The sequence below is a fragment of the Mizuhopecten yessoensis genome, unplaced genomic scaffold (assembly GCF_002113885.1).
Source record: "Mizuhopecten yessoensis strain PY_sf001 unplaced genomic scaffold, ASM211388v2 scaffold10135, whole genome shotgun sequence".
NCBI classification, from domain to species: Eukaryota; Metazoa; Mollusca; class Bivalvia; order Pectinida; family Pectinidae; genus Mizuhopecten; species Mizuhopecten yessoensis.
The window spans coordinates 22,649-49,833 of record NW_018408396.1 but is presented as its reverse complement, the minus strand read 5'-3'; the positions used below and the strand labels follow the sequence as shown (position 1 = coordinate 49,833).

Sequence of the window (27,185 nt, the reverse complement as noted above, 5' to 3'; positions counted from 1 at the left end):
TAAGATTTACACAGATTGTTTTTTTTATTTGATTTATAGTTAAAATTGAAGCTGCGTTTCTTTTCCATTTCAGTATACATACAAACATGAAACACGGTTAATGGTAGGAAGGAGTAAATCGGTCTATTTCATGGGAGCTTTAAAACGTCCTTGTTTAAAATCGACTTTACAACTTGTACAGTAGACACGCCACTTACACAGGGGTATAGGGTGACAGAAAACATTAATATATGCATGATTTATCTGCTATTTCACGACTGTCGTCACTAGATCCCAAACTCCAACTGTTCGTGATGCATTTACATATAGTATACGGCTGTACCTACACGGCTCATGAATATGTACATACACATGGAGCCATTTTATTCAGTATCATATTTAGAAGGTCATTGATTTCATGAGTTATCTATCTTTTAGAAAGGTCAATTAATTAAATTCAATTGTTCTTTCTCCATGTGTAAAACATATTATCTATATATGAACATGCTACTTTGACAACAAAATATAGCATTGAGTACTAAGGTTTAGCGATTGGCACACTAAATAAACAGCAAACACTGGAATTAAGGTGATAGAACAGATACAAATCAATCAATCACTAAAGTTAATCAGAAACCTGACCAGTCTCCAGTCGCTTCTATTACATTACCCAGGCGGTAAGTAGCATTTGATTGCATTTTTGGAAACAAAATTACCAGAGGAAGTTTCACTGCTATAGACTTCACAGCGACCGGTTAGGTTCCAGACCGATTCTCTTTTAAATATATTATTATTCTCTATTATCTTAACTCAAATCCTCGTATGGCAAAGTGTTATTCAATTATTTTACCTTAACTGTTGTACTTAGACTGTTGTTTCTGCGAAAGGTTCAACTCGATCTTGAAATAACATTGATTGGATACATTCTCTTTATCTATGTGTGATGTGGATCGTTATATCATTAACATATTAATTCTTGGTAATCAGTTTAAGTCCTTATCAGACACGTTCGGGTCACGAACCTGTGAATAGGGTTTCTATTATCTCGAGGTACAAGGCACTACGTGATCCTACTAAGTGCGCCTCTGCCTTAATCTGTATGCACTAGTTAGTGTTATCACGCGCAATTGTTCCAATAATGACTTGATTTACTGAGAAAACAATAAATAAATGACCACAGACCTACAGCCTTTGACTGATTTTGACCACAGGCACGTGCGCGATGCCCGGAGGGGGAGGCAGGGATACACGTCTCGCTGGAGACCCGCTTCCTCTGTCTTATGACGTCACAGATCCGTTATATGTTCAGATACACATCCACGCGCAGGTTGTAATTAGAGGGTGTATCTAAACCAATCAGCAACAATTACAGGTCAAGTCCGTCAGGTCAGTTTGTCAAGTCATCGGAATGTACAGGATGTGTATCATTAACAACCAATACGATATTGTACTATGTAGCATACTGTATACCAGTAACACAGGGACCTGAGAATTCAGACAGCCTATTTCAATATTATTCCTGGTGTGTAGAGAATATTAAAAGGCGGTTTAGGTGTTAGAACAAGTCGAATTCAAAATCGGTTAAACCAGACCAGAGTATGAACAATCGAAAAATATTTACATAGAGACCCTTGAAAATACAATTTAAAGACAGCACACCGACGGTATATCTGAATGTGAGAATTGTAAACATATTTGCCAGATATCATGGCAAATTAAGATTATAGCTCCCGACCGATGTGGAATGACAGACGGGGAAAAAACTGATCTTTCTATCAATTTATAGTTTTTGTATTGGGTTCCAAAACGCTATATAATATTCTCTATTGGTCAGGAAAGGTTAGTGTTATCAAAATAATTCCCTGTCCTGATTTTGTAAGTCCCTGTGCTCAGCTTCTGCGTTACAGTATGAACATGTTCTAAAAGAGGCACAAAACACCTTAAAGTCGAAATAAAACCTCGTGTTTTGTGGTTTTCCTGGGCATGTTGAAATAATAATCATCCTTTGTTCTCCGAAAGAATCTAATTTTATATGAGATAAATGATGCCATTATTGACACCTATAACACGCGCCCATGCTTATGTTAAGTGCACGTCCGATACCAACAGGTTATATTGTTCTTTTTTCTGATATTTTATGAATTATTGTTTGTGAATTTAATGATGCGTTACACTAAATAAAATATTGGTTGATTGATTTGTGGCGAGTTCGTCATCCATGTCGAGTTGTAACCCTCTGCTGTTTTAACACGGCGACCGAAGAACGCGATAGGCTGTCGTTAGCATTTTATCATCGTGCGATTTAACGAGTAAAATCCTTTAAATTTGGTGAATATAGTTACATTATATTTCACGACATTAACAGATTTTATATATTTTGCCGATTTTGCCTTGATTTTTCTTGAGCTACATATACAAGGAAACGTTCCTTTGAGGAAATGAGTTGTGGCATAGGAAATATATGTATTAGGAATACTATGACAACTTGTTGAACAGTGATGATGAAATTGAAATAAATTAAATAGGGAATTATTTACATGACGTACCTGACATGCCAATATAAGGAAGCCGATATGCAAATGATCATGTTTTACTTTTGGGCGTTGTTGATTTCGTGTGGTCATTTTCTCTTTTTGTTATTAGTTTCCTCTTAAAATATTTAAATGGGTTGGAGATAAACATTTAAAAGTGGAGATAGTCAGTTATTTTGGACTTGGGTTGGGTTGTTTTGTTAAAAAAATAATGATATTCAAAAAAAGTAAAATAACGGTTTATCAGTTATAACTGGATGAATCACAACTGTGACATGATTAATTGTGTCGGGTCACTGTGTCTGTCAACCTGCTGACAAATATTCAATGTACAGGTAAGAAAAACACAGGTATGNAGGAATTACGTGGTGCGTTTGAAACATCTTCTAAATGTTATTTATATAGACATCTTGTCGATACTTTTAATATGCAATTCTATTTAGTAAAGCCTTTAACATTTAATACCAAAAAAATGTTGAGTCAATATCGCATGCAGGCGCATTCCCTTAATATCGAATCTGGACGTTATAATGGGGTTCCGAGAGGTCAAAGATTATGTTTTGCCTGTGACAAAAATGATTTAGAAGATGAGATACATTTTATTCTTATTTGTCCTGCTTACTCTGTATTGAGAAACACATACATTAAGCAATATTACTTCCGATGCCCCAGTGTGTATAAATTAATTGAATTATTGTCATGTAAAAGTATTAAAACATTACGTAGATTGGGTCTGTATTTAAAATATGCTACCGCCAAAAGAAAAACCCTCGTGTAGTAATATTGCTAAATGATGTATTCTTTTTATGTGATAATTGCTTATATGGAATTGTCCTCCGCCATCTTGAAAATTTGAAATATGTTTTGTATTCTATGTATCAATTAACCTATATGCTGATTTGCATTCGGAAATAAAAAACTTAAACTTAAACTTACTTGTGTAATTAGACACAATTAGTCCGTGGTGACATTTGTGAAGGTGACAAAAGGACGACACCTACATATTTAACAACACAATATTTTAACACCGGTACACATTCTCAACAATTTACCTGTTAAACGAGATGTCCGTTTCATGTTACCCGATTACTGACACGTGCAGTGACAGGCGAGATGAGCGATAAGCCTTAGGAAAGGTGCAGTAAAATCTCATTTTTTTCACAAATACATTAACTTACATAACCAAGCCACGATAGGTAAACTCGGGGTCTAATTTGGAAATGCGATCTGAATTTATAGGCGTTTGAATAATAAGCTTTGTTTTCGTTTATGTGAAAACGCCCTCTGATTTATGGGATATAAGACTTTAAACACACGAAAAATCAAGTTAACATATTCGTTACGAAATCTAGTGGATATCCACTGGATTAAATACATAACGTTGTAAATTATTTACGAGGTCGGATATGATACACAGACCCAGATTTTTATTTATGTTCATGTTGCTCCCATTTTTGTTGACAAACACAATGGAGTATGTACTTCCCTAGAAAACCACACAAATTATGAAATTATGAAAAACAAGTCGACGAAACCACAAATTTAAGTGAATTGTCGGGTAAGAACAGATGTAACATAATACCACGTATTTTTCTCACGAGAAAATGTTTTATGATGTAATACTTAAAAATCAAAGCGATGAATTGTTTTATCCGTTCTCCTGGTGCGGGTCCACTCGTTGACACTTACGTGAACAAGAATATTTCGCGGATAGGTAGTATATATACAAATCATCATTAAATTTATAAATGTACGAGGAACCCTCTTTTATCACCATAAAATAGATGTAATGCTTTATTTTTGGGATATTTGTTTACTTTCTGACAAGGCGGAACAGCGCTCTGATCTATAGCCGGTCGACTGACAGGTACTCCACATATTTTTCTCAAGTTTAAATATTTACGCAAATATTTTCTGGAATGCAAATCGACCTGGGTCTTTTTCTCGAAACAAAAAGTACATATGTGACACCTGTCTCGGGATAACATTTTTTTTTCTTCCGTTTAGCTAAGTAAGTGTGAATTGTATTCAATAATGCAATTCCTTGTTAAACCAAGCGATACTATCGCGTCTACGTGGCACAAGATGTGTAGATGACAAAGCAATTTCGGGATGTAGATATCTAGGTGTCAATTTCAAGGGAACGTGAATTGCTATCGGTGACACTTCTACCACGCGTCAAAGTAAACAGGTGTTTATAACTAATATTATGGAAGTTGATCCGACGTACACGGTATTTCAAGACGAAAGAATAACGGACCAGTGAGAACACAAACGTTAAAATAATACCTTTATTAATATATTGGGTCGATAATTATTTGGAGGAGAAAGTGACCAATGGCCTGTTCGTTTACGCGAAACAAACGGTATGTCCGTTTTTAGATGTAACATGTTTCGGTATAAATCCTGGCAGACCTGTACAATTTATGGAGGCATTGCAAGGCTTGGTCAGGGCTCAAGTAGCATCAGATTACTGTGTCCGACCTTATTCCATAAACGAACAACTCTGGTCCGTCCGTTCGGACAGCCCAACCGTTTGGACAGCGATGTACGAAAGCGGCCACGATGTCTATGGACGTAATATATATAAAGGCTAGTAGAAAATGGTTAACATCATACATCATAATATTTAAAAAACAATCGGCGATAGTAACCGAGCCCTTTTGGAATCCATACACTGTCGAACTCTTGTTTACATAACGTGAGGAAGTAAAGCGATTTTAATTTAAAGAAATAGGACCAGAGGACTGGGTTTGCTCACCACGATATTTAACATGGTAAAGTAATTTTGGGTTTCGCCTCTCAGTTCCAATGACACAACAATTCTCATTTTACATCATTTAATTTCCTGGTCCTAAGGATGCCTCATTACAAATTTGGTACAAGCAATTGGTCAAACGTACCAGGGCCCCCACCTCTCCAGCAACAGGGGTGATACTAACTACAGCACACGGAATGGGATCACCTCGCCCAAGTGCCGTTTAGGAACAGTAGGATTTTGAAGCAAAATTCCTAAAATTCAAATTATACATTCCACCCATCTCGTTTGGTTGGAGGAGGAGTACACCCTCCGTCCATACAACATTGAGTCCCTTGGCCATCCGTCCATACAACATTGAGTCCCTTGGCCCAATGATGCTCTAGATAAAGTTTTCTTAAAATCCCATCATTTCTAGGGTTAAGTTTTATCTGTTTCCACTAATAGCTGTTGCACTTGAAATTGACGGTCGGACAGATAGACAACGGATATGCTCTCGTGACCATTTGGCCCTTGTTTGCTAAACAAGTTGTACTAACTAAGTAAAAATATTCTTTGGAGTATGACTCGTGAATTTTTTACCGTTGATTTTTCGTTTTTATGTCATCTTGACTTTTCGTGGCACGCTACAGATATAAAATATTATGAAATTGTACTACATGTATATATACACGAAGACTATTTGCTATTATACTTTTTTTTTATCCTACAAACCATCGGCGCCACTGAAATCCCCAGTTCAAATAAGACATAGAATCGGCGCCGATCTTCAGTTAATCAAACTAAATTCCCGTAATATTTCACAGGATAGTTTACCAAGTTGTGCTTGTTTTAACAAACCCGAATTTTGAACTTAAACTATAAACGAAAACCTCACACTTGGAAACAGTGACGAAGTAATCTTTTGCATGTTTGTATACCGGCTTTCATAAAGAGACTACATGTAAATAGAAAACCGTCCATGAAGAAAACCACCTACGGGTAGTCCTATTAATTGAGGTGGTACACATATTTGGAAATATCGTAATTAACAGATAAGACTTATATCAGGGCAATGGAAATGATTTTATACACCGATATCCATATAAGAGTAAAGGTCACGTAACCGTACGTATCGTAAACACGCCGATACGGCTAATTAGGTAGAGTTTAACACGGCCCCACAGGGTAAATTAAGTGAATACGTACCAAAAACGAAAAGAGATTGTCTACTTAGAATGGGTAGTTAAACGTAACATTTACCGATTTATTTTGTTTGTGGGCCGGGTGAGTTATCCTTTACCAGCAGGTGATCAATCACATTATTTGTTTAAATGCAATGCTATAATTCTGTAGCAGTATATATATTTACGTTTTGTATTTATAACCAATCTGTATTCACTTTGCTATGTTATTGAACTGTATTAAGATGTTGATATCTTGTAACACACTTTGTGTGTCATGAGTGAAATAAATCAATCTTGAAATCAGAATAATATTTCATGGGCACATTCGCTTTAACAAAATCAGTTCAGTTTTGAAATGAAACTGTAAAACGATAAATGAAATAACATCCAGAAATGTACTTTTGTAATGTATGATAGTTTCATACAGCACCAGAAATATGTCGACCATATGAAATCCTTACTCCTCAGCTTTGTCTTTCCACGTCGACTCTATAAAGAGGCGTGACCGATCCGACATAAGATCAGTATAAAGTACACGAAAAACGAAACTAGACACCGCCTAGAAAACATTATCACTTGAGAGGTTTCACTGTGTAGACAATGGTCGAGATAAGACTTTGTCCTTCATCTTTTGTGTGTTGCCAAGTTTATCTTCAATAACAATATCATACATCAAGTCTGGCCTGAATCAGGTTGATGGGAACTTCACAGTCTGTTGATGTTTACAAACACTTCAAGGACAATAAAGTTAAGGTGTAAACATGAAGATTTTAAGTCATGCATGTGTATCAACACGTCTAATTTTGTTCTTGCCTAGTATTCACATCCACACAAGTAGTTTTAATACACAGAGGCTCAGAGGGCCAGTATCTCTCACCTGGATAAGCAGTCTGATACAAAATTCTCATAAAATAAAAAGCTGCAAATATTTCGCAATTTTGGCTCTCAGCATCCAGAGGGGCAAGACCCTTCATGTATATACATTTTGATTCCCTGGTCCATAGGATGAGTTGATGCAAATTTGGTTGAAATATGATAAATCGTTCAGGAGAAGTAGGCATTCAACACCTAAATTACACTGTTTAGTGCCTAGCCCCACTCCAGGAAAGCTACATTCTTTCTTTATACAACCATTGATTCCCAGGCCTAATGGACCAAAGATGCTTCATAGAAATATGTTTCCTGGTCTCCAGGTGCAAGGCTGTGCCCCAGGGCCAAACCGAGTGGCATATGTGTATTATTTGGTAAGGATCATATAATTCCCATGCTATGACAAGGGACTAAGGCCCCTGGGGTGGGGACAGACCCACAGAAGGAGGTAGGCAGATCCTGATAGCAAGGATGTATTAGACTCACAATGTCCAATATGTGTACATATGGTTAAAGAGTGAGGATTTCAAGTTTTTTTGTTCCAGTTAGGACCTTTTATCTGGGATGGGGACAGATCCCTGGACAAATTCTGATATCATGAATGTGTAACAATACTGAGCATGGGTACTTAGGGATATAGGGTAAAATTGAACCATTTGTAAGTTATTACCCTATTTGGATCCTCCCTTCTGCCCCCAGGGGGCCACAATCTCCATTTATACAATGATGAGTCCAAATAACCAAAGGAACAATGCGTCCAGATAGATAGTGAAGGATTTTAAGATAAACATCAGTTTCCCTTATAAATTATATTTATTGGGCACCGCTCTTTTCTTTCCTTACTTGGTCCCATCCCTCGGCCACAACTGGGGCAACACCCTCTGTTTATATAAAATAGAGTTCCCATGGCCAACTGATGCTACAGAGGAACTTGGGACAAACACTATTAATACCTACAGAGGAGGGATTTTAGTTCCCAGTCCCCCGTCCCCAAGGGGAGGGACTACACCCTTTGTTTATACAAAATCAAGTCCCCATGGCCAAAGAATACTACATAGCAAATTAGGACGAAATCCCTTTATTCCTGCAGAATTAGAATTTTTAGTTTCAGACCTATATTTGGTCCCACCACTCCTCTGCCACCTTGGGTATGACACCCATCATTTATACAAATTTAAATTCCTTGTCCCAATAATGCTCCAGACCAAATTTAATCAAAATCAGCCGATATCGACAAGTGGCATTCTTAACGAAAAGCTGAAGGACAGATGGACAGACAAAGACGCCATGGCATAATTAAGTCTGTATGACACATGTACATGTACCTTAGCATTCTGATACAAAGTGTGAAATGATTGGGTTGAATCAATGGAAATAAGAAATTCCCTAAACCTCTCCTCCATTTGACCTCTAACCCCGAGAGAAATTTGTCTTCTGCACCCCTACCCCAATGAGAAATACCTCGAGTTAGATACACAATGTAGCCTGTCTTTTCTTACAGTCATCATTGTGTTTGATAAATGTCTGCCAATCTGTTCTAACCAACCCATATATCTCTGTATACACATTTTCCTAAAAGTACTTGATATTTATCATTAGTCACGTGGGGGTCAAGATTCAAGATTTGTAATAACTATGTGTTACACACATCAAGTGTAGGATAAGTGGTCAATTAGGGAAAATTATAATACGGTAAAAAAGGGTTTACACATGTACAACACAGATATATCATACACAACAATCCCGCATCATCAATCATTTCATACACATAAGTCAACATCTTCAATATGTGATTTTCAGTACACCCCCTGCTCCCTTGCACACTCATAGTTTTTGCTTTTTAAAAGGCCATTTTCAACTAAAGTATAAGTTGTAATTTCTCAATATAAATTGAATGAACAAAATATTACTGCAATTTGAGGAAAATCATTGCTGAAATGTGCAGATTTTTTATTTGTTTTGAAATAATACCCGTGCACTTGTCCAGAAATTGAAAAAAAATGTCTGACAACGGTCCTTACATATCAGTAAAGTTAAAATACACACTTTGTCTGTATTCTCACGTCACAAAGAAACTAAGACTGAGAATACAGACTCTAGTACAGTTTAATAACAAGCTCAATTCTGTTCTGAAAATTAGCATAAAATCCCTATAATTTTTTGATTTCATGTTATCACTCAAATTAACTAAGACAAGTCTATTTTAATGTATTTCAATATCATTAGACTCCCAGTTAATGATATTATTTTATTTGAAAAATACTGCATCTCTGCTGTTAAGATGACTAAACTTGGAAAAACTCTACACTCTGAGAGTATTGTCAACTTCATTATCTCTTAAATAATCAACATTCACTTCAAAAGGAATAGAAAGTTCGTACCAAATATGGTAATTAAAATTATCAAATGGAAACTTCCAAACTTTTTATACAGAAATATTTGTGCATTTTTTCAAATCTTTTTATAGACAAAGATTCTGGGTCCAAAGTCAAAAGTAATATATTGAAAACTTGTATGCATAAGGGACCACCACACTTTATGAATCATCATTACTAGGGAGGGTAACACATTCCCAGCGTCAATTTCAGGATGCAACTTAGTCTCTCATTACAATTTCTGCTTGACTGACAGGAACCTTATTGTCAGCACCTGTAACAGCGGACTGTTCCAGTGAAATGGTGCCTGCATAAACACATGTCAAATTTCAGATCCTGTTTTCCTGGTATAGGTGAAGACATTCATCAATTACATCCATGCTATTTTTAAGGTGTACATACTTAAGTTGATAAAAATGTTGTGTTTCCAGTTCTTTTTTCCTTGTAAACTTGTATAAAACTTAACATAATCCAAGGATAAGTTTAAAAGTTTACACAATTTACGAGAAGTTTACGAGAATTTCTCCCCACCTGGTTCTATGGAATTTTCAGTTCTCAACACCTGTATGATGACATATGTTTATCATCTGATCAGTTTAGGTTTTTTCTCTGGTGGAGGTTTAATTACATTAGCTGGTTTCTCGTCAGGTTTCTCTTGCTTGATCTCCTGTTTAACTGTCACTGTTTCAGGTTTAGGGACTTCCTCTGTAAAAATATAATGCATAAAATTTAAATTTCATTGTCTTAACATCGCCCGACATAAAATCAACTGTGATACTTGTTATGTGTAAGTTTTTTTTAAAGATACTGAAATCAATTTATATATTTGCTGTTTTCAAGATACTAGTAAAGTAAAACCTGTGTAATCTGACACTTGAGTATTACGACATTTCGTCTATCCCAACATAAGACTATATTGCATTTCTAATGGAGAATCTAAATCAGATCTGTATTTTCCAATACTCTGTCTCATCTGGCCATTATGTTGTATCAAACAGGTTGTCAGATTAGACAGGTTATTCCGACCATTACATTGTGTCTCACATGATGTCAGGTTAGAGAGGTTAATCTGGCCAATATGTTGTATCCAACAGGTTGTCAGATTAGACAGGTTTCACCTCTTCTGAATACAAACACATTCAAACTGCACAGAAATGATAAAACCCTAGGGATCTTGGTGCTCTCATTGCAAGATCTACAGTAGTTCTTTGTATGTTTGATCTGTTCTATTGCCATGTCAGCAGTACATTTGTACTATGGGGTAACTTATGATTAAAACTTTATACTGCTGTGATTGACATGGTCCTTTCAAAGTGAGGCTGTGGTTTGTTCTATATACTCGAGTAGTAATGACAGATATGAGTAAAAATAAAACAGGACATACTTCTGGTTTTTGACAAACATATTTTTCTTCTGATCAAGCAGCTGTAAGCTAATTAATATGAAATAAATAAAACCAGGATGCAGAAGAAGCCTGAAATTGGAGAAAGATCTGTACTTCGCTTACTGAGAAATAGAAATAACAACCTTCAATGCTCAAATTCAAGATGTCTGCCTGGTTACCTATTTTGTTTGATCAAGTTGAAAATGGATTATGTACCACTAAGAACGAAGTGGAGCCTAGACAGGGCTCAAAGGAAGCTTCTTCAAGTGCTTTCTGATACTGATACTGATAACAAACTTTAATGACAAGATCCAAGATGGCTGCCTGGCTGACATCTTGTGTTCTTTTAGCCACTATCAAGATAAAACACAAAGGACCAAGAAGAACCAACAGATTTTGAGACAGATCCGTGCACAACATTCCAAGAAAAAGAGACAACAAACTTTAACTTGCAGAAGCCGAAGTGGCCATCTTGGTCTTCCAGTCAGTCTCAAAATTAATTAATTTAACCCGCAAAACTATGGATCAAAACTATTCTTTCTTGTACATGTGTAGCACTGTAGAGAAGAAACAGGAGCAGTGGTTTGGAAGGGTACTCTACAAATATCAATTCCTATTGTGCAGGAGATGATCCTTCTATTGTATCTCAGATAGCTAGTAGTGGGCTGGGAGTAACAACCAAGATCTTGAACTCTGGACATGATACATCCATTGCATCCTATATTTAGAACTGAATGTTAGCAAGAAGTACATGGTAAAAAAGAAATGTTTTATTCTAAATTGTAAGTCAAGCGATGAGTATGCATATGTTTTGTGAGAGTTGCGCATGCATGTACATGAATTAGATTATTTCGAAGGTGTAAAATTAAGAAATTGCATTATCGAGGTCAAATGTAGAAAATGTACTACGTGGTTCATAAACACTTGACAAATGTAGATAAAAACAAGAGGCCCAGAGGGCCTGTATCGCTCACCTGGATATCAAAGCAATCATGGCAAAATATTCTCCAAATAAGATCCAAAGGAATGGGCCAGACCCCAAGGACAATCCTTGTATCCTATCTGTATTAGATTTTTCATGCCCAGAAATGTTATGTATGGTTATGGGGTGGGGATCTCAACTGTTTCCAAGGTGTAACTCAGAAACTAGGTCGCTAGGTTTGTGGCCAGACCCCAGGATCATTTATAATACATTGTATCATGACTGCATTCGTCTCTTTATGCCCAGCATTTGTATATTCAGTTTTGGAGTGGGGATCTCAACCATTTCAAAGTCATGACCCAGGGACTATGTCTCCAAGGGTGGGGCCTGACCTCTGTGCAATCCTGGAAGCATATGTGCATTCTTCTCTTCATTTTCAGCAATTGTATATATGGTTAAAGGGTGGGGATCTTAACCATTTCCAAGCAATAAACTATATTTGCCCCTCCCCTTTATCCAAGGGGGTCAGCCCCACTACTTGTACAATTTGAATCCCTGCCTCCAATGAAAGCTTCCAACAAAATATGATTGATATCTAGTGCATAGTTCTACAGAAGAAGTCTTTTATGGCAATATAGCCAAATTACCCTTTTTGACCACGCCCCTCAGCCCCTTTGGGGTCAGCCAAGCCATTTGTATAATTTTGAATCCCCACCTCTCATGAATGCTTCTGAAAAAATTTGATTGATATCCAGCACATAGTTCTACAAAAGAAGTCGCTTAAAGCAATTTAGCCAAATTGCCCCCTTTTGGTCCCACCCATCAGCCCCACCACTTGTACAATTTTTAATCCCTGCATTCCATGATTGCTTTTGATCAAATATGATTGATATCCAGTGCATTGTTCTACAGAAGTCGTTTGCCCCCTTTTGGCCCCGCCCCTCAGCTCCCTGGGGGGTCATCACCACCATTTGTAAAATTTGAATCACCACCACCTAGGGATGCTTCCAGTCTAATATGGTTGATATCCATCTCATAGTTCCAGAGAAGTTGTCGCTTAAAGCAATATAGCCAAATTTCCCCTTTTTGGCCCCACCCCTCAGCCCCCTGGGGGGTCAGCCCCTCGATTTGTACAATTTTGAATCCCCACCACCTAGGGATGCTGCAAGGCAAATATGGTTGATATCCATCACTCAGTTTCATAGAAGAAGTCGCTTAAAGCAATATAGCCAAATTGCCCCCTTTTGGCCCCGCCCCTCAGCCCCCTGGGGGCTCAGCCCCACCATTTGTACAATTTTGAATCACCACCACCTAGGGATGCTTCCAGTCCAATATGGTTGATATCCATTTCATAGTTCCAGAGAAGAAACCGCTTAATGCAATATAGCCAAATTACCTCCCTTTTGGCCCCGCCCCTCAGCCCCCTGGGGGGTCATTCACACAATTTGTACAATTTTTAATCCCTGCCTCCCATGAATGTTTTTTTATCAAATATGATTGATATCCAGTGCATAATTCTACAGAAGAAGTTGTTTATAGCAATATAGCCAAATTGCCCCCTTTTGGCCCCGTCCCTCAGCCCCCTGGGAGGTCAGCCCCACCATTTGTACAATTTTGAATCCCCACCACCTAGGGCTGCTTCCAGTCCAATATGGTTGATATCCATCTCATAGTTCCAGAGAAGAAGTCGCTTAAAGCAATATAGCCTAATTGCCCTGGCCCCTCAGCCCCCTTGGGGGTCAGCCTAACTATTTTTACAATTTTGAATCCCCACCACCTAGGGATGCTTCCAGTCCAATATGGTTGATATCCATCACTCAGTTCCAGAGAAGAAGTCGCTTAAAGCTATATAGCCTAATTGCCCTCGCCCCTCAGCCCCCTGGGGGGTCAGCCAGACTATTTTTAAAATTTTGAATCCCCACCACCTAGGGATGCTGCCAGTCAAATATGGTTGATATCCATCACTTAGTTCCAGAGAAGAAGTCGCTTAAAGCTATATAGCCTAATCACCCCTTTTTGGCCACGCCCCTCAGCCCCCTGGGGGGTCAGCCCCACCATTTGTACAATTTTGAATCCCCACCACATAGGAATGCTTCCAGTCAAATATGGTTGATATCCATCACTCAGTTCCAGAGAAGAAGTCGCTTAAAGCTATATAGCCTAATCACCCCTTTTTGGCCACGCCCCTCAGCCCCCTGGGGGGTCAGCCCAACTATTTGTACAATTTTAAATCCCCACCACCTAGGGATGCTGTCAGTCAAATATGGTTGATATTCATCACTTAGTTCCAGAGAATTAGTCGCTTAAAGCTATATAGCCTAATTGCCCCTTTTTGGCCCGCCCCTCAGCCCCCTGGAGGGTTAGCCCAACTATTTGTACAATTTTGAATCCCCACTACCTAGGGATGCTTCCAGTCAAATTTAGTTAAATTCTAATCAGTGGTTAAGAATAAGAAATCATTTAAAGCAATTGTTGACGTACAGACAACAGACGACGGATGGACGGACAGACAGACGACGGACGCCACGGTATGGCATAAGCCCACCTTGGTCCTTTGGACCAGGTGAGCTAACTAGAAAAACTTGTTTCTTTATTACATCTGTGTATATAAATAAAGACAGTTATATATATATATAGAACACCAGTATATATAAAGAACACCAGTATATATAGAACACCTATATATATACAGAACACCTGTATATATAGAACACCTGTATATATAGAAAATCTTTATATATGTAGAACATCTGTATATATAGAACACCAGTATATAAAAAGAACACTTGTATATATAGAACACCTAATGTTGTATATAGGTGTTCTATATATACAGGTGTTCTGTATATATATAGGTGTTCTATATATACAGGTGTTCTATAGAACACCTATATATATATATATAGAACACCTATATATATAGAACATCTGTATATATGTAGAACACCTGTATATATAGAACACCTGTATATATAGAACACCTGTATATATAGAGAACACATATACATGTATATATATATAGAACACCTATATATATATATAACACATGTATATATATAGAACACCTGTATATATAGAACAGAACACCTGTATATAAAGAACAGAACACCTGTATATAAAGAACACCTGTATATATATAGAACACCTGTATATATAGAACACCAGTATATAAAAAGAACACTTGTATATATATAGAACACTTGTATATATAGAACACCTGTATATATAGAAAATCTTTATATATAGAACATCTGTATATATAGAACACCAGTATATAAAAAGAACACTTGTATATATAGAAAATCTTTATATATAGAACATCTGTATATATAGAACACCTGTATATATATAGAACACCTGTATATATAGAAAATCTTTATATATAGAACATCTGTATATTTAGAACACCTGTATATATAGAAAATCTTTATATATAAAATTCTGTATATATAGAACACCGGTATATATATAGAACACCTGTATATATATAGACCAGCTATATATATAGAAAATCTTTATATATAGAACACCTGTATATATATAGAACACCGGTATATATAGAATACCTATATATATATATAGAACACCTGTATATATAGAACACCTGTATATATATGTAGAACACCTGTATATATAGAATACCTATATATATATATAGAACACCTGTATATATAGAACACCTGTACATATACGTAGAACACCTGTATATATATATAGAACACCTGACTATATAGAACACCTGTATATATAGAACACCTGCATATATAGAACACCTGTATATATAGAACACCTTTATATATATATATATATATATAGAACACCTGTTTATATAGAACACCTGTATATATAGAACACCTATATACCGTATATATAGAACAAATACATATTTATACAGAACACCTGTATATATTTTGAACACCTGTATATATAGAAAATCTTTATATAGAACATCTGTATAATATAGAAAACCTGTATACTAGTATTATACAGAAAATCTTTAAACATGAATCACCTGTATATCATAATAAAGAACATCTTCTATTTATAGAACACCTGTTTATATAGAACATAGGATGTGAACACATGGATTTGATGTATAAGGATGTGTACACATTGTGTTGATGTGTAGGATGTGTACACATTGAGTTGATGTTTTAGAATGTGTACACATTAAGTTGATGTGTAGGATGTGAACACATTGATTTGATGTTTAAGGATGTGTACACATTGTGTTGATGTGTAGGATGTGTACACATTGAGTTAATGTTTTAGGATGTGTACACATTGAGTTGATGTTTTAGGATGTGTACACATTGAGTTGATGTTTTAGAATTTGTACACATTTTGTTAATGTGTAGGATGTGTACACATTAAGTTGATGTTTTAGAATGAGTACACATTGAGTTGATGTTTTAAGATATGTACACATCGAGTTGATGTTTTAGGATGTTTACACATTGAGTTAATGTTTCTAGGATGTGTACACATTGAGTTGATGTTTTAGGATGTTTACACATTGAGTTAATGTTTCTAGGATGTGTACACATTAAGTTGATGTTTTAGGATGTGTACACATTGAGTTGATGTTTTAGGATGTGTAAACATTGATTTGATGTTTAAGGATGTGTACACATTGTGTTGATGTGTAGGATGTGTACACATTGAGTTAATGTTTTAGGATGTGTACACATTGAGTTGATGTTTTAGGATATGTACACATTGAGTTAATGTTTTAGGATGTGTACACATTAAGTTGATGTGTAGGATGTGTACACATTGAGTTGATGTTTTAGAATGTGTAAACATTGATTTGATGTTTAAGGATGTGTACACATTGTGTTGATGTGTAGGATGTGTACACGTTGAGTTAATGTTTTAGGATGTGGACACATTGAGTTGATGTTTAAGGATGTGTACACATTGAGTTGATGTTTAAGAATGAGTACACATTAAGTTGATGTTTTAGGATGTGTACACATTGAGTTGATGTGTAGGATGTGTACACATTGAGTTAATGTTTTAGGATGTGGACACATTGGGTTGATGTTTAAGGATGTGTACACATTGTGTTGATGTGTAGGATGTGTACACATTGATTAGATGTTTTAGGATGAGTACACATTAAGTTGATGTTTTAGGATGTGTACACATTGAGTTGATGTTTTAGGATGTGTACACATTAAGTTGATGTTTTAGAATTTGTCCACATTTTGTTAATGTGTAGGATGTGTACACATTGTGTTGATGTGTAGGATGGGTACACATTGATTAGATGTTTTAGAATGTGTACACATTGAGTTGATGTGTAGGATGTGTACACATTTAGTTGATGTGTAGGATGAGTACACATTGTGTTGATGTGTAGGATGTGTATACATTGATTAGATGTTTTAGGATGAGTACACATTAAGTTGATGTTTTAGGATGGGTACACATTGATTAGATGTTTTAGAATGTGTACACATTGAGTTGATGTGTAGGATGTGAACACATTGTGTTGATGTGTAGGATGTGTACACATTGATTAGATGTTTTAGGATGTGTACACATTGATTAGATGTTTTAGGATGTGTACACATTGATTAGACGTTTTAGAATGTGTACACATTGAGTTGATGTGTAGGATGTGTACATATTGAGTTGATGTGTAGGATGTGTACACATTTAGTTGATGTGTAGGATGTGTACACATTGATTAGATGTTTAAGGATGAGTACACATTAAGTTGATGTTTTAGGATGGGTACACATTGATTAGATGTTTTAGGATGAGTACACATTAAGTTGATGTTTTAGGATGGGTACACATTGATTAGATGTTTTAGGATGAGTACACATTCAGTTGATGTTTTAGGATGTGTACACATTGATTAGCTGTTGAAGGATGTGTACACATTGATTAGATGTTTTAGGATGTGTACACATTGATTAGATGTTGAAGGATGTGTACACATTGAGTTGATGTGTAGGATGTGTACATATTGAGTTGATGTGTAGGATGTGTACACATTGATTAGATGTTTTAGAATGTGTACACATTGAGTTGATGTGTAGGATGTGAACACATTGATTTGATGTTGAAGGATGTGTACACATTGTGTTGATGTGTAGGATGGGTACACATTGATTAGATGTTTTAGAATGTGTACACATTGAGTTGATGTGTAGAATGTGTACACATTGAGTTGATGTTTTAGGATGTTTACACATTGAGTTAATTTTCTAGGATGTGTACACATTGAGTTGATGTTTTAGGATGTGTACACATTAAGTTGATGTTTTAGGATGTGTACACATTGAGTTGATGTTTTAGGATGTGTACACATTTAGTTGATGTGTAGGATGAGTACACATTGAGTTGATGAAGTTGATGTGTAGGATGTGTACACATTGAGTTGATGTTTTAGGATGGTTACACATTGAGGTAATGTTTCTAGGATGTGTACACATTGAGTTGATGTTTTAGGATGTTTACACATGGAGTTAATGTTTCTAGGATTTGCACACATTGAGTCGATGTGTAGGATGTGTACACATTGTGTTGATGTGTAGGATGGGTACACATTGATTAGATGTTTTAGGATGAGTACACATTCAGTTGATGTTTTAGGATGTGTACACATTGATTAGCTGTTGAAGGATGTGTACACATTGATTAGATGTTTTAGAATGTGTACACATTGAGTTGATGTGTAGGATGTGTACACATTGAGTTGATGTGTAGGATGTGAACACATTGATTTGATGTTGAAGGATGTGAACACATTAAGTTGATGTTTTAGGATGTTTACACATTGAGTTAATGTTTCTAGGATTTGCACTCATTGAGTCGATGTGTAGGATGTGTACACATTGAGTTGATGTTTTAGGATGTGTACACATTTAGTTGATGTGTAGGATGTGTACACATTGATTAGCTGTTTTAGGATGAGTATACATTAAGTTGATGTTTTAGGATGTGTACACATTGATTAGATGTTGAAGGATGTGTACACATTGAGTTGATGTGTAGGATGTGAACACATTGATTTGATGTTTTAGAATGAGTACACATTGAGTTGATGTGTAGAATGTGTACACATTGAGTTGATGTTTTAGGATGTTTACACATTGAGTTAATTTTCTAGGATGTGTACACATTGAGTTGATGTTTTAGGATATGTACACATCGAGTTGATGTTTTAGGATGTTTACACATTGAGTTAATGTTTCTATGATTTGCACACATTGAGTCGATGTTTCTAGGATTTTTTGAGTACATAGGATGTACACATATTGACTTAGAGTTTCTAGGATGTTAACATATTGAGTTAATGTTTCTGGGATGTGTGCTTGATATTAATTCTAATTCCTTTGAGATGTTACAAGGCATTTGATTGGTCAATAAAAATAATTTGCGACAGTAAAACCACGATATACTGTCTGCAAATTTCTCATTTGCATATGAAGCTCGGATGGCGATTGCTAATGACGTTGATGACCCTGACTTACCCTGACACTTCATGAAATTGATTATTAATGACAGCACGAACAATAGTGTGACCCCGAAAAGTCAACGTCATTCCGCCTCACTCTGAATATTTCTGATGTCATCAATCCAGAGCAGAGAGACCCAGAATTTGACAAAAACACACGTTTCTTTCGGTGGTTTTGGTTAATATGAGTTAGAATGGGGATAACCCTACTGTATTTTGACATTTGCGGCGGTATATCATGATTACTGATCCGTTTTACTGGCTCGGTGTCACCAGTAAAACTCAATTTGCGACAGTATTATCATTATATACCATTGCAAATTTCAAAATACAGTAGGGTTATCCCCTAATTATAAGGCCTTATTGATTGGTACAACTTATAGAGGTTACATAGTTATCCTCATACCCAAACCTTATTACAGTATCACAGTATGGGCCTCTGTACTTTCTTGTTAACATAACAAGTGAGGGAGCATTTTTAAGTGTCGAAATAAAGATTTCCTAACATAAAAAATTCATGCACATGTTTCTGGCACATGTACCTTCACAGCTGGGGATATTCTTACATAACCAGTTGCCTAGCAACCAACATGTCCTCTAATATGTCAAAGCAAACACCTGGCTCTGCATACCTTTCATCAAATATTGCTCGCATAAATTTCAGTGTGATAAAAAAACAAGAACAAGTTTTTAAACAACAAGCTGAGTCCACTTGATTATCTGAATTGCTCCAGCAAGCTACAGGCCAAATATTGTGATTCCATGTCTAACAGTTCTGAAGAAGAAGTTCTTAAAGGGAAAAATGGCAGTGGACAGACACCACACATATGCTCTTCAATAAACAATGAAAAAAAATGTTTTGATGTGCCCCCCCNNCCCCCCCCCCCGCCCCCCCCGCCCCTAGTACAGTGTATACCTTTGGTTCTGACAGCTAGATACCTCAAGATAGTTAGAGTACTCTCCCTTAGATTACACTGGCTGTATACTAGCTAGGTAACTAATTGTACACTTGCTAACCAAATGTAAGAGGGAATGACCGTTTGAAGTAAGCTCATAAAGTTGTTCAGCTGGCATGTGAAAGTTTACAAGAAAGAAAATCCATTAACACTAACAAGGAGGCACGGTAGTTTAGTAGTAAGATGCTGGGCTCATCACCGAAGGGTTGCGGGTTCAAGGCACGGCATGGCACTGTTTTGTATCTTTGAGCAAGATAATTTACTCTGCGTGTTCCAGTATGCTCAACTGTAAATGGATATATGGTTGGACAGTGCTAGAATTGTTGAATGCTAGTTCTGAGTGCGGAAATGGCAGCACCGGCTGTATATATGCTCCCCATGGATTTGAGAAAGATATTGGCTGGTTGCAAAGGCCCTATAACCACGGATAATAATTTGTGAACCGCTTTGAAACAGAGACAACCTAGGAAGTAGGTCGTGATAAAGCGGTACATAAGAACCTCAAATTATTATCATTGATATAACGAGTGAAATAAATATGTGGAATTTGTTTGTCACAGTTAACTTTGATGGTCGCACATCATATGTACATATTTAATATGTACTGTCAATGTGAATATTGATCAGTTTGAGTGAGTTTCACCGAGCTAATATTTCAATGCCGATAGCCAAACTAAATCAATGATTCTGTTACTTTCAGTACTAAAATTTTGTGTCCGAATAATCTGAAATGTTGTTAAATAAGGTTCAATTTATCACCAGATTGAAAATTGCTGTTTTCATTGTAAAGAAAATGTGTGTTCAGACTTCCAGCTGACTCCAATTCACTGCAGGTTTATCCTGCTCTCATGTATGTAGACATGTCTGAACTAAACTTAATCTTAACACATTGGTGTAATTCTCTTAAAAACAGTAAGATTTAGAACTTTAGCTAAAAAAGTATCTTTTACCCTGTGAAAAGGAAAACTTTAACAGGGTCTTAACTCACGAAAAAAATACAATTTCACAACAGACTGACAGATTCCCTAATCTGTTTTTGAGGACTATGCGTTAACAGATTGAAACAAATTGTCTTTTTTTATCTACCTTACTGTACAAAGTGGTAGCAACACAAAATGAAGTAACTCTGACGAGGTCTGGCGTCCTCCAGAAGTGAGAAATGTACTCACCGTTGTCTATCACCATATCTTCCTGTCTCTTTGTGCCATTAGTTTAGAAATGACTTAGTACAACAATAAAAATGCCTACCTTTGACCTCTGTGGGTTGAGTTGGGGGTATGAACTTTGGAGGGAATTTTTTCGACAGCTCTCCAAGTAGGAGGTCCACTCGCTGTCGTTGGAACATGGAGCTTGGCACTTCTTTTTTCTTCTTTTCTTTTGATTCCTTTTTATCTGGAATATTGATTTTGTAACTTTTGTCAAAACAGCAAGTATGATGCAAGGGAGATAACCACAGGAAAAATAATCCTTTAACTTTTGAGATCAGTTGATTGTAAAAATAAAATAGCTTGGTCCGTATTCATGAAACCGTTCTCATGCTCAAGCATGGATTTTGTGCTCAAGCTTAATTTCTTGTTCTGGTTATAAATTTATAAACAAATCTTATCTTGCCAAAGATTTGGAAACATTTTGAAGAAACTTGAACCCGAATACTGTTTTCAATGTTTATATTTGACATTTTGATCGTTTGACATGATTTTAGTGAGTAACAAGAAAGTTGGTTTGAGCACAGAATACATGCTTGAGCATGAGAACAGTTTCACGAAAACAGGCCCTGTTTAAAATTTACCAATTTTGAATGTTTACACCTGTAACTCTTAGCACTATCATTGCTGATTAATCAATTTCTATTTGATCAAGCCCAGAATGAAGGATTTTATTATCAACGACACAGAAATCCTTGACTTTGACCATATCTGAACAGCAGGGTACAGTGTGTGAAATAATCTCATGAAACGTTTATAGTTGTGGAGCAATAATAGTTTTAGACCACACATCAGAACTATAATTCACTCTTATAATACAACAATAAATTTACTCTTATAATACAACAATAGATCACATTTTAATTGCATAATATTATACATTTTACTCCAGAACTGTCATATCAGAACCAGAAGTTTTATATTTTTTTTATTTTAAGTTCATAGTCACTGAAGCATTTGTATGCAATTAACAAGTCATACAGATTAAGCTTTAAACCACAGGAATATATACTAAAACATATTCAGAAATTTCAGTAACAGTGCTAGAAAACTTCAGGCCATAACAGTTTTTGTGATATAAAATTGTGTTCAAATTATTGATGATGTAAAGTTTGTATCGTGATGACTTAGAAAACACCTTTGAATGTCATTACATTGCGAAAAATATTTGCGAAACGAATATAAAAAAAATGGATGTAAAAAGAAAACCAATTAAGCTTTAAAGACTATGATCAGCTTTGTTACAGATTTTACATCTTTTCTAACTACTCAACATTTCTATGTTATGCTGTTTTTACTACTAAATCTTGTCACCTGTATTTGTATACTAACCTGAAGCTTCCTGGTCCTTGAACTCCCACCAGTAACCTTTACTGGGATGATACTTAGAGAAGGACTGGGCTGCAGAAAACAGTAATTAATTAAGTATTAATTAACATATATTCGTTCAACATAGAATGGGACTAAACCAAGAATAAGTCATTCAGATATGATACACTGGGTGTTATCAACATTCAATAATCAGCTGACATAGTGAAACAATTTGTAGCTTGAGAATGCCAAAACTTTTCTGGACATGGAGAATCTGTCCGGTATAACTATTTTCATGTTGAAATTATGAAATTGACGTCATTGGTGAACTTCAATTGTCATTTCATTGGACATCAATATTGTATTTTTGAAATTTGTCAACATTTGAGAAAATTTTCCATTTCAAACAATCTTACCTTCATCAAATGCTGATTTCAAGTTAGACAAGGTATTGAGCTGAAGTAGATAAGTAAATAAATGTAAGAAAGCATTCAAACAAAAACACGAAAGAAACAATTTCTTTATCACTTGTCAAACTTCCTGATTAATCTAGAAAAACACAACCATATAAAAGTAGAAATGAAGAATAAAGACAATGTTTATAGTATTCATGTTTAGCAGCAATACCGTAAAAACCCATGTAATTTGTGCACTTTTTTTTCAGAAATTTTATACCAAAAGTGGGGGTGCGTAAAATCCACAGGTATAGAAAATTTCAAGTTTTTTTCAGGAAAAGATTGACGATTCTGGGAGATCGCCATCTTAAGTTATTTGGGATTTTTTTATTTGATATTCAGATGTATGAAGATGAAGTTAAATGACAAATGAACATTTGCATTTTTTGGTCTACTCTGTGAACCAACCAAATAAATAAAGTATAAAAGTATATGTACTTGCAATGCACAGCATGAACATGTTTTAAAATTTAGCACAGGAGGTCTTGGAATGTCAGTTTTATACTTTATACTTTGTAAAATGCCATCCCAACCAGACACCTTCTTCACAATGTTTTTTTAGTACACTGATTTTATTGAGGTTTTACTATACAAAATGCTTGTGCTATGTTTTGGGAAATGAAATATCCTTTAAGCAAGAAATTATGCATATGAAACAAACAGGTAAAGATTATTTGATACAGTCGTAACAATATAAAAAAAAACATTGAACAATTTTTTTTTTTTATAAACTTTTAGAGTCCATCTACATGCAGAAATGATAATAAGAAAGATGTACCAGTCTGGAGTTGATGACAGAGGCGAGGTCAGGAGCTTGGTAAACCACTCCGGCGATGATGTAATAGTCTGCCAGGGGCACCACTGTCGTACAACAACAGAAAAAAACGGGGATTTTACCGCAGTTTGTATCATAGTCAACCTTCCATCCATCTGAACTGGCAGCTTGGTCAAACACTAACTTTTTAGTAATTACACTAACTTTCATTGTATATATGCAGATTATTCTAATCATACATATGCATCTCCTGCAAATAACTTCCCCTGTCCAGTTATATATCTTCAAAATTTCCTTTCTATTTACATAGCATTTTGCAGCCCATAAATTGGACACACATGGTAATTTTTCCAAAAAAGTCCCCAAACTATCGGAATGTGGAAGTGTGGAGCCTCCTTAACTTGTTGGTACCCTATATCTTAATGGCAAAATCTTTTGTCTTCAATAGCTGAGTATAAACATATTTATATATACAGTATCTATAAAGCAAACTTTACTGTGTTTATATACAAACCATGGTTTGGACCGTTCCTTTCCTGTTTTCTGACGACATACAAGATTGGTTCTTGTGTATGTAATAATATGTATTCCACACCAATCATGTTACTGTTAAAACAGAAAAATAGCATTTAACAAAAGGTTAAAGGTGGTTAAAGGTGGTGAAAGAAATGACTTTGAACGACCAATAAATCACTGTTCTATATTAAACGGTATTATGAAATATTGAAGAAACAAATCTGGAGTCACGATAAATAATATAGATACACATCAGACAAATAACTATTACAATGTAATGTTATAGATAGAGTACTGAGCAATAATTTATATGGTAGGCTATTATATATATGACTATTACAATGTAATATTATAGATAGAGGAGTAATAATTTATATGGTAATATGGTAGGGTATTATATACATGAGTATTACATTTATTGTCTTGGATTGTGCGTGATGTAGAAATATTATTACAGTAATTAACGGAACTCCTTATATACATATATACCAGGAATAATACTGTACGATCTACTTATTCATCATGGGGAGATGAACTTACTTTAATTGATCAAGGCTTAGTCTTTGCATTTTGATGATTTCGTTGTTACAGGTGTGATCATAAAAAGGGTTACTCCTCTCACTGAAGTAGTCCATCACATTAGAAGGGTTCAGCAATGGGATGAATGTACTGTCGTGCCAACTGATGCCAAGGGCACCAGCACTCAAGTCTGTCGATAGTACAATCAGAGCATTTTTCGTATATTCTGTTATCAGTTTGTTCCGTCAAAGTGTATGTATGTATATTGAACTCTTGAATAAGTCACCTTCATTCCCATTGAAGTAACTTGTCGCACATATATATATATATATAAATAATTATATGGGTCAAAGAAGTAATATAGATGGTAAAATCCCATATAACACTGGATCCTAATAGAGGTATGTTCGTAGGATACGAATTATTTAAAATAGTATATGGGGCAAAGAAGTAATTCCAACAGTGTGGACAAGTATAGGTTGTCAAATTTTCAGAGCGATCCGCTCCTTTATCAAGACACAGTGAAACAGAACAGTTACATGTACATATACATGATATTACAAGAAGATAGAACTGATATACTATAATTGAAAATATAGCTGATATATAAAACCAATAGTCCCCTCGGCTAAGACAGCCGAAGTCAGCTATTAAGCTGAGAGCATCGCGGACAAGGAACGCTGATGTAGAGGACCTATTCAAAGATGCACTATCACATAAAGTGAGTCGACGAGAGATAATCACCAGAAAGAAGGGACGAGATATCAAAAACGTGTCTTGATAAAGGAGCGGATCCCTCCGAAAATTTGACAACCTAAACTTGTCCACACTGTTGGAATTACTTCTTTGCTCCATATATATATAATTATAATATAGGTAAAAATTGACCATGTTTATTCTGAACTTTAATACAATTAGTAGTGCTGGCTAATTTCCCCTCTTTCATTAAATACCCAGTATATCAGTCTTGTCTATATTGCCTGAAAATTGGTGTTGTTTTGTCAGATATTTTGGTATGAATAATTGTAAATGCATATACTGTGTATTACTATTAGACATTTGTCAGGTACTGGAGCACCGGCAAATCTGGCTATGTAGGCAAATTTTGCTAGTCATATATATGACTATAATGCAAATAAGGCAAATGTAAACAAACAAGTCAGTTGTGGTCGCAATTTCCTTGTGTACATGGTCCAAAATAATGTGTCAGTGACTCAAAATAGTAACTCGATTTCTGCTGATTTTTTTTATTATACATTATTGACTGTATTACCGAATACACATTTAATTACAATATTATTTTAATAATTACCTTTGTCCATGCTAGTGAACACAACAGAAAGTCAATTTTTCGTTCTATTCTTCCATGGACGGCGCCATTTTGTTTGTCACGTGACCACGTTTATAAAGGCGGGTTCGATTACGTACAACCTGGTATATCGTCTTGTCTCTCATACAAAAATCTATTGGATAAGGACGAAATTGCGTTGCTCCGAAAGCTCACAAAAAGTTCCAGATGTGAATAACAGAAATTACGTCATTACTAAGACGACTCCGACATCTAAGTATAAACTCTTACAATAGTCAGGTTCTCAGTTAAACGAGGCTTACTGTTAACGTAAACCTTATAATAAAAGCATTTATTTTTAAAACTCCAATTATGCTTTCCCATGGGAAAAAATCAGGATTTTCTCAAAGTTGCTAAGCGTTTGTGAACCAATGGCCTTTACCAGCACTAAACAAATTTAAAAGAGTGTCTCGGTGATCGGCCACAGTGGTTTATTTATTTATTTATTTATCTATTCATTCTTCATGTTTTGTTTTTATAAAATATACGCATACATTCACTCACAGTAATCAAAGTATCTTCCATCATTGGAAAGCTCGTTAGAGCTTGCTTCGATGCCTTAATATTTTTTCATACACTGTATAATTAATTCACTATCAATTGGCACAGCTGTATGCACACATATCACTGTGTGTAATATT

At 35.6% G+C, this 27,185-nt stretch overlaps 1 protein-coding gene across 1 annotated transcript; it reads right to left on the bottom strand.

Annotated features, from left to right (window-relative positions):
- Nucleotides 1-9,506: 9,506 nt before the first annotated feature.
- On the bottom strand, nt 9,507-26,596 carry LOC110459604 (mediator of RNA polymerase II transcription subunit 6-like). The gene is made up of 8 exons (XM_021511949.1): nt 26,509-26,596; nt 25,218-25,386; nt 24,676-24,767; nt 24,165-24,247; nt 23,348-23,387; nt 22,953-23,021; nt 21,664-21,807; nt 9,507-10,384 (listed from the first exon to the last, which is right to left on the bottom strand). The coding sequence occupies exons 1-8, from the start codon at nt 26,516-26,518 to the stop codon at nt 10,263-10,265; spliced, it is 729 nt and encodes a 242-aa protein (XP_021367624.1). The 5' UTR covers nt 26,519-26,596; the 3' UTR covers nt 9,507-10,262.
- Between the last annotated feature and the right edge of the window lie 589 nt (nt 26,597-27,185).

What these genes read in the sequence shown, in the direction of transcription:
- LOC110459604 (XM_021511949.1), bottom strand. An exon ending in AAGGAACGGTCCAAACCATG is followed by an intron (nt 24,248 to 24,675) that starts GTTTGTATATAA and finishes GTTGTACGACAG; the next exon opens with TGGTGCCCCTGGCAGACTAT. An exon ending in CTGTCATCAACTCCAGACTG is followed by an intron (nt 23,388 to 24,164) that starts GTACATCTTTCT and finishes TATCTACTTCAG; the next exon opens with CTCAATACCTTGTCTAACTT.